The sequence below is a fragment of the Dama dama genome, chromosome 23 (genome assembly GCF_033118175.1).
Source record: "Dama dama isolate Ldn47 chromosome 23, ASM3311817v1, whole genome shotgun sequence".
NCBI lineage: Eukaryota > Metazoa > Chordata > Mammalia > Artiodactyla > Cervidae > Dama > Dama dama.
Genome location: NC_083703.1, coordinates 47967332 through 47976762, shown reverse-complemented (window position 1 = coordinate 47976762; position 9431 = coordinate 47967332). Strand labels below are relative to the sequence as shown.

Here is a 9431-nt window from a genome sequence, read left to right as displayed (position 1 = left end):
GGTTGTGCCCTTCTCAGTGCAACATCACATCAAAGATTACATGATATCATTTTGTCCCATGACTTGGAATGTTAAGTTTGACCCCTTTCCTAAAGTGAAACCTTCTAGATAATTCCCTTGTAAAACTACCTTTCCTCTTTTATAATTAAGTAATCTCAGGGCTCATGCTTCAAGGCTGAGGTCTGAAAGATCAGTTACTGGAGGTGGAATAAAAACCATGATCCAGGAAGTGCGCTCGGCGGCCCCGCGGATCTGTCTCTTGCTTCAACAGTGCTTGGACGGAACAGACCCAGGGACGCCCCTTGCTCCAGCCTCCGACTACCCTCCAACCTTTTTTCCAGTCGCAACCTCCGGAGTCAGCCACTCAGCTGTCCGCGATCACCGGGACCAGCCACCATTTTTTAACTCCTTATTACCGACCAATCATGAGCTCCCAGATTCGTCAGAATTATTCTACCGAGGTGGAGGCCGCCGTCAACCGCCTGGTTAACATGCAACTGCGGGCCTCCTACACCTACCTCTCTCTGGGCTTCTATTTCGACCGCGACGATGTGGCTCTGGAGGGTGTGGGTCACTTTTTTCGCGAATTGGCCAAGGAGAAGCGCGAGGGCGCGGAGCGTCTCTTGAAACTCCAAAACCAGCGTGGCGGCCGCGCCCTCTTCCTGGACGTGCAGAAGCCATCTCAAGATGAGTGGGGTAAAACCCAGGACGCTATGGAAGCCGCCCTTCTCGTAGAGAAGAATCTGAATCAAGCCCTGTTGGATCTGCATGGCCTGGCTTCTGCCCGCGGAGACCCCCACATCTGTGATTTCCTGGAGAACCACTTCCTAGATGAGGAAGTGAAACTCATCAAGAAGATGGGTGACCACCTGACCAACCTCCGCAGGCTGGCTGGTCCCCAGGCTGGGTTGGGCGAGTATCTCTTCGAGAGGCTCACCCTCAAGCACGACTAGGAGCTTCTGGAGACCAGTGGCCTTTGAAGAACCCACCTAACATCAGGGCTGCCTGAAGCCCCTCTCTGCAGCTACTAGGCAGCTTTTTAACATCCTGGAGCCCTCTCTCAAGCCTTGGACCAAATGGAAACAATAAAGCTTTTTGCAGCATAAAAAAAAAAAAAAAAAAAAAAAACCATGATCCATCAATAATTCTGGGAAAGAAGAAAATGCAAGACTATTAGAAAGGAAAGTAAGTGCTCCCTCCCACACCACTTCCCTTTCATGCACACACACTGACACAATCTAAGGATCCCTGGAGATGCTGGGAAGAAGATAATGGTAAACCCAACATGTATGGGATGAGAGTTTGAGCTGTTCCATTTCAAACTAAAGGAAAAGTAACCCAGGCTGTTGGAAGAATTGGTAGCTCTTGAGGTGGCAGGCACTCTTGTAGATTGTTTGCAGTAATGAACCCAATTTGTCCATGCCCCTCAATCCATGCTCTTTGATAGTGCCTTCTCACATGGCCTCTGAACCTGGTCATATGACTTGCTTTTGTCAATGGGACAGTAGCAAATGACACAAGTAGAGATCAAAACAGAGAAGGCAATGGCACTCCACTCCAGTACTCTTGCCTGGAAAATCCCTGGACGAAGGAGCCTGGTAGGCTGCAGTCCATGGGGTTGCTAAGTGTCAGACACAACTGAGCAACTTCTTTTCTCTTTTCACTTTCATGCATTGGAGAAAGAAATGGCAAACCACTCCAGTGTTCTTGCCTGGAGAATCCCAGGGACGGGGGAGCCTGGTGGACTGCCATCTATGGGGTTGCACAGAGTCGGACACGACTGAAGCAACTCAGCAGCAGCAGCAGCACCAGAGATCAAAAAAGTGCACATTAGGATTTGCTCTCTTTCTGCTCTTGGACCTTGAGACTACCATTTGAGTGACCCAGCTAGCCTGTTGGGCATTGAGAGACCACAGGGCCCCGGCATTCCTCTCACCACAGTCTACGACAAAAGCCAGCAGACAAATGAGTGAAGCCATCTATGACCAACTAGTCCACATACACCTTTCAAGCTGACCTCAGACACTTGAGCAAACACCACTGAGATCAGCCAAGCCTGGCCCCGTTGGCAAAACAGCCCAGCTGACCCATAGACTCATGAGAAATGATTAATATTTCTTAAGTTACTAAGTGTGGGAAAGATCTACTAATTAATATTATGCAGCAAAAACAAACTGATACATTTAGGAACTACTTTCATTCACAAACTTCAATTCAAGATATAAACTGTTACCTGGTTTTTAAAAAATAATATCCCTCTTCATAGGTTATCATCTTTTTCAAAATAAAATTTATACTGAAACTTTATGAGGGTTTTCAAAAAAAACTTAACATGGTTTCAGCAAATTCTAAATTCAACTGAACTCAAAACCAATGTCTTGTGACTTTCTACATATATGCTTATTTTAGTACAAGATAGCTACGTACAGAATATATTGGAACATTCCAACGTTCTTTAGTTGGATTATTAACATAAACACACTGTTCAATAGAAACACCAAGCCTCAAAGAAGACAAATCAATTTGACCTCAAATCATAACTTTGTTGTAAAGAGTTTAAAGTAGTATGAAAATCCCATAGAGGAATGCTCAAACTTTCCTGTGCATTAGAATCATCTGGAGAAGCTTTTAAAAATCCCAATACCCAGGCCACACTCCAAACCAATTATGTCAGAATCCCTGGGAGTAGTCCCCAGGTATCAGTATTTTTTGAGAGTTCCTTGGGCCATTCTAATGCAGAGCTAAGCCTGAGAACCAGACCCACCAAATGTGCCTGTATATAAATGTATCAACAGATGTAAGTGATTGATTCTGCAGTTTCAGTAATTGAAAAGCAAAAATACAGTATGTGATCTACTCACTAATATACATGTTACAGCAACCCTTTACAAAAGCATCAAAAGGTGTGTTCATCTCTAATTTCTACCCATAACAGTTTCATATTTTAGGTAATATAAAAACATCTGACAACCAAACTTCACAATTATCCAAAACTACTTTATTTTTTTTTATCTTCCAGAATGTATCCTGAACCCTGGAAACTTACCAAAATAATTCAATTGCTTAATTTTAGAATTAAATAATGTAATAATTGTCTCAATAGACCTCTGCACTCTAAGGATTCCCTAGTATCTAACTACTTGCCTGGCAGAAAATACTTTTAAATTTCTTTTGAAAACTATTCTTGGCTTGCTATTCTGAGTTCCTTAGCCATTATATCCTAACTGCTTTATGACTCAACCCCAGGACCCCTAAACCATGTGCATGATAAGTCATTGCATCTACATTGTGAGCTTTCCATTAGGGTCTTTTGCTGCTCAGGGATTTTGTCTACATTTTACAACCTGGCTCCTACTAATCCTCTGCAGCTTGTTTAGCCACAGATCTCTAAAATGAGCCAAACTGGTTTTCTTCCTAGATTTTTTAAATCCTCCAAGACATCATTGAAGAGTTAGTTGTCTAAATTTCGTCATACCTACAACATAAGACATGTTGTATAACAATATTCTCTGAACAAAAAGATAATACACCGGATGATGGGCTAGAAGAGATTCAGAGATTACACAAACTCCCTTTCCCAGACATAGCCAATTCAACCAATTAAGTTTTAAATACAATCATCAGTATCTCCTGTCATGATTTCCCCACCCAACTCAGAGTTGGTATTGAACACCTTGAATCAAGTTAGGGTTATTGTGTGGCAGAAATACACAATAAAATCTGAAACAGAGAAACTACAAACAGTCCCAAAGTCTCAAAGAATATTCTAAGGTCAACTATAAATATACTGACCTCCAACTACAAAAGGTGGTTGATGACTTGTCATTTCACAAGAGAATAACATTTTGAAATATGTGCCCAGCTGTATGGGTCTAAAAGGATGATGAGCAAGGATCAGGGGCTGTTGCATTCAAAGGAAACTGGGAAATTCCATGTCATCAGAAAAGCCTAGAAGTGAAGCCTAAGTGACTGATCAGGAGAGCCTGCTCTACAGGGAGGAAAGGGAAGAAGGGGCTCCTAACACAACCTGAGTCTTGTCAAACATGGGAGAGGGTGGAGAATGGGGAGGGAAAACAGATGTAGAAAGTCAGTGGCTTTCCTGAAATACAGATGTGTTTTTATGTCTAATATGGGGAAAAGGTTGACAATTACAAACAGATTTCATGAAACTGAGTTGGTTTATAGGAGTGGGTTCAAACAGAGTTTTAAAAGGAAAGATCTGATTGCTTTCTCTGAGCCTGGTATCTTGGTCCATTCAGCAGGGCCAGGAGAAGCACTCTAGACCCTGCCTCACCACTTCTATACTATCCCAGATGCTTTCAGTCTCTAGAATGAAAGCCTTCTAAAGGAGAACTGTTACTTTCTTTAGTAAATTATTTGTTTCTTGGTGGTGAGGCTCAGAAGCTATCATGTATTTTACTCAGTTATTTGATGGTATAGAGTGAGCCCGGGGGATTTTTTTTTCTTTTTTTTAGCTATACATAGTGACACATATATCAACTTGGATTTAATCAAGTTCTTTATACATATAAACAAAAGTTTATAGATTCTTTGTGGAATATGCCAGCACAAAGTACCTTCAGCCCCACTGTAACATGATATGCCTGAAAGAGGTAGAGTAGAAAATTCTAGAGCTGTTTTTGTTATGGAGGTGGAGGCGAGAGGGGAGAGTGCTATCTCCCCCCTCACCTGCTTGGGGGAGTCCATACAATTTTGCTTGCCCCCACCCAGCCATAGATGATTGGACCGGAGATGAATAAGGGCTTCCATGCAGTTGTCTGTGTTGTACCCTGCACAAAGAAAGGGAGTGACTGGGCTCAAGTGAAACCCTGGCTCAGGGCTGTATCTGCCTGCCTGAGGAAGGATGCCTTTTCCAAGTAACACTAATGCACCCCAGATGCCTTATCCAAGTGGGTGAGTTAAATGCTTTTTCTCCCAGGCAAATAGGATTCCTGGGATTTAAAATTATAAATGCAGATGTAGATACAACTGGTTCTGAGAACATGGAGACAGAGCAAACACACAGAGGAGAAGGTGTGGAAAACCAGGCAGAGACCTCACAGAATGTGGAGCTACAAGCTTCATAATGATCTCCAGCTGGGTTTCTGGCCCCAAGTGTTCTGACTTGGGTTCCTGGCTCTCTCACCTAGATTTCACTCCTTGACATGGGCTGGTTCAGGTGCACTTCTGGTGGTTGCAACTAGTGTTGCTTGGTTGAGGCAAAGACCTTGTGAAAAGCTGCTCCCCAGGTGCCTTTGAGATAAATCATCTGATTCCTCTGCCCAGTCAGTATAACTTTCCCTAATGTTTCACTGCTGATGACAGTAGAAAAGTGGTTTTCAAGGGCTAGAGAGAAGGGGAAGAGGGTACTAGAGTTCAGTGGATATAGAGTTTCAGTTTTGCAAGATGGAAAGTTCTATAGATATATCACACAACACTACTGAACTGTATACTTCAAAATGGTTTAGAAGATAATGTTGTGTTTTTCACTATAATAAAATATATACATATAAAAGGTGATAGACTATCATTTGCTAGTTCTGAGAGTTGCCACACTTTTTTCTAAACCAGTCCAACTGCAAAATGAACCCACCTTAGAATGGTAAGTGCTGCCTGCAAAAGAAAAAGTGGAAAATGGTAGTTGTCCCATCAAATAGCTTTCTACTTCAATAAAAGTAGCAACAACCACTAATTCAAGGCATGAGGTAGAAGTCAGCCTCTAGCTCTCTGAAGCTAGAGCCCAGCAGGTGGACTTCTGTTAGGTCAGGGTGCTAGCTGGTTTTGGAAGGTACACAGAAGTAAATGGGGAGATGCTGACTTCTGAACTCACTGAAATTCAATATCCAGTGAAGCAGATTGAATTTGTTGGCCTTAAATAGCAGGAAAGTTGCAGACTGAACTCATTTTGCAGATCACAAAGCAAGAGTCATTCTATGGGAATGGTCCCTCTGTGGGGAAATAATGAATATTAGGGATAGCCTTTTTTGGTGACTCAGACAGTAGAGGATCTGCCTGCAATTCAGAAGACCCAGGTTCAATTCCTGGGTCAGGAAAATCCCCTGCAGAAGGGAATGGCAACCCACTTTAATATTCTTGCCTGGAGAATACCATGGAGCCTGGTGGGCTACAGTCCATGGGGTCCCAAAGAGTTGGACACAACTGAGTGATTTACACTTTCACTTTTCCACTTTCCCTTGCCATAAGAAACAAAATGGAAACTGGGGGAAATAGAATTAGAAGAAAGAGCATGGCACCTTCTAGGCCTTCATACATGGGTGATGTCAGTGGTGGGTTCACTCCCTTACTTAACTGTTTTTTTTTATTTTATTTTATTTTATATTATAGTTAATTTACAATGTTGTATTAGTTTCAGGCACACAACAAGATGATTCAGTTATATATATACATATATCCATTCTTTTTCAGATTCTTTTCCCATATAGGTCATTACAGAATATTGAGTAGAGCTCCTTGTGGTATATACTGCAGTTCCTCATTGGTTATCTATTTTATATATGATAGTGTGTATATGTTAATCCCAAACTCCTAACTTATCCCTCCTTCCTTTCCCCTTTGGTAACCACATTTATTTTCAAAGCCTGCTTCACTTCTTAACTTTCAAGACAAGTGTAAAAGTGAACATTTATGATACCACATTGTAGCTGTCTCTTGTCTGCTTTTTCCTCTCTTTCTTTTACTCCAACTTCATCTCCAACTGGGGGACTGGGAGATGGCATGTTCTGCATGGGTTCTCCTTCAGCCCTTACCCCAATTTTGCCTCTTGGAAGCCCAATGCCCTCTGTAGGTCCTGTCTGCACTCTAGTCTCCATTCCCTATAAAGGGTCCCTAATGAGGCAGGGACAGCACTGAGTGGTGAAGAGAGTACAGGTATCCTAAGATGGAGCTACAAGCAGGTATGCCTTTCCTCCTGGCATGGCCCTCCCCCACCAACCCTCACCCACTTTTCCCTCAAAATCAAAGGCAAAAATGCCAGTGTTCTGAGCCCTTGGATGCCTTTTTTAGGGACACCTTCTAGGTCTTCTACTGAGAATGTTTATAATGAGGGCAGTAAGATTTGGCTTCTTAATTCCCAACTTGTGCCCAAAGTGATACAAAGGGCAAAAATGTGCCACTACCTGGACTGTGCAGACACCTGGAGGATAAGGCTCCAGCCCTTACCCTTATGAAAGCTTTTCTGGACTTAAATGTTAGTTGCCTTCTATTTAAAAAGAGACAAGTGCACATGATTCAGGCCATTTATTGGGTACATGGTTTCTCAAAATCTACTTCTAGTTCCCTGAACAAGTTGTACCTTTGGATAATCTGGTATTTTTTGTTTTTCCATTTTTGCCCCAGCTCAGAGGCACTCCCACACTTCACTTTCCAAAGCCTTACACTGACAAACAAGTGTGGTACATAGAGCTGGTACTCAAAAAACCATGTCAACTTATTACTGATTTTAACTTTCTCTTTCCAGTTACTGTGTGTTTTTTAAGTGACATTTTCAACTAGTAAAGGTCAAAAGTGTCTAGATTGAATTAAATACAAAGAAAAGGTCCAAAGCTGAATTTTTAATTAAAATCGGGTGGAGAGGGAGGTGGGAGGGGGGATCGGGATGGGGAATACATGTAAATCCATGGCTGATTCATGTCAATGTATGACAAAATCCACTACAATATTGTAAAGTAATTAGCCTCCAGCTAATAAAAATAAATGAAAAAAAAAAAAAGGCTTTACCAAAAACAAAACAAAAAAGAAAAGTATTCACACAACCTTGGCTGATGTGTGAGATTACAGTTAAGAAAACAAAATACCATTCTGCTAGGAAGATGCTCTGCTGTTTTGAGTCTGAGAGCATTAAGGGCCACCTCTTACAGTCAATGATTTATATCAGAGTATTTTAAGTTTTCATGTTGTTTTTTGTGGAAACCCTGGTGAAGAATGAACACTTTTCTGAAGAAGCCAGGAAAATCTTATTGATATATAGCATAAAAATCTACCAGCATTGGGCCCAGGTGTGTGTATTCTGAAAAAGTTCTGGGTACACACTCCACTAAGAGAATTGCCAACATGGCCAGTCTGGGCTGCAGAGCCCCCAGAGTCAAACATGGGTCTTGGGAATCTTGATCATTATTATCCTGTTTTGTTCAGCTCTTGCTTCAATACCATACTCCCTTTGAGGCAGGCAGAGTTCACTAGAACAAAAGCCCGTGTGATACATCCTGACCCCAGCCGCCTTTCCCTTGCACTAGGGAAACCACAGTTCTCAAGTGAGTGCTATGGGGAAAGTCTGGGATTTTAAGCCTCAGTTGAATCTCAACTCTAGCGCCCACGAAGTGTGTAACTTTTGCAGCTGAACCTCTCCAAGCCTATTCTTTCCTGCATGAAAAATACCTGAAACTGTTAGGAGTCCTTGATAGCAAACAACAGTCCAACTTTAGGTAAATTAAGCCCAAAAGGGAAACTTACATATTGTTGGGTTTGGGTGTACAGCAAAGTGATTCGGTTATTTTTTGCAGATTATTTTCCATTACAGGCTATTACAAGATACTGAGTATTGCTCCCGGTGTTATACAGTAAATCCTTATTGTTTATCTATTCTATGTATAATAGTTTGGATCTAACAGATTAATAATGCAATTAACAATACAAATAATAATTAACATACAGTTAGCAATATCATGCTCCTAAGTTACCTGCCCACTCCTTTACCCAGAGGTACAGGGGTAGAGAATCCAGCTGCCAATGCATGAAACACAGGAGATATGGTTCAATCCCTGGATTGGGAAGATCCTTTGGAGTAGGAAATGGCAACTCACTCCAGCATTTTTGCCTGGAAAACTCCGTGGACAGAGGAGCCTGGCAGGCCACAGTCTATGGGGTCACAGAGAGTCAAATATGACTGAACACGCCTATGCACGCACATCCCTCCCTTTCCCGTTTGGTAACCAGAAGTTTGGTTTGTCTGTGAGTCCGCTTGTTTCATGTATACATTCATTTGTACTATAGATTTGTACTATAGATTCTACATATAAGTGATATTATATGATATATGTCTTTCTCTGACTTACTTCACTTCTTATGATCATCTCTAGGTCCATTCATGATCCTGCAAATCTCTCATTCTTTTTATGGCTGACTTATAGTGGTGAATCCACCCGCCAATGCAGGAGACACAGGTTCACTCCCTGGGCTGGGAAGAGCCTCTGGAGAATGAAATTGTTCTTGCCTGGGAAATCCCATGGACAGAGGGGCCTTGTGGGCTACAGTCCATGGGGTTGCAAGAGTCGGACACAACTTAGTGACTAAACTACCACCACTGTATATAGACTACATATTCTTAAACCATTCATCTGTAGTTGGGTTTTTCCATGTTTTGACTATTGTAAATAGTGCTACTATGAACATTGGGATGCATGTACCTCTTCAAA

The 9431-nt window shown here is 42.0% G+C and overlaps 1 protein-coding gene across 1 annotated transcript; it reads left to right on the top strand.

The window, feature by feature from the left end:
* The first annotated feature begins 224 nt into the window (after nucleotides 1-224).
* LOC133044842 (ferritin light chain) lies at nucleotides 225-1060 on the top strand. The gene has a single exon (XM_061126635.1). The coding sequence runs from the start codon at nucleotides 426-428 to the stop codon at nucleotides 951-953; it is 528 nt and encodes a 175-aa protein (XP_060982618.1). The 5' UTR covers nucleotides 225-425; the 3' UTR covers nucleotides 954-1060.
* The last annotated feature ends 8371 nt before the right edge of the window (nucleotides 1061-9431 follow it).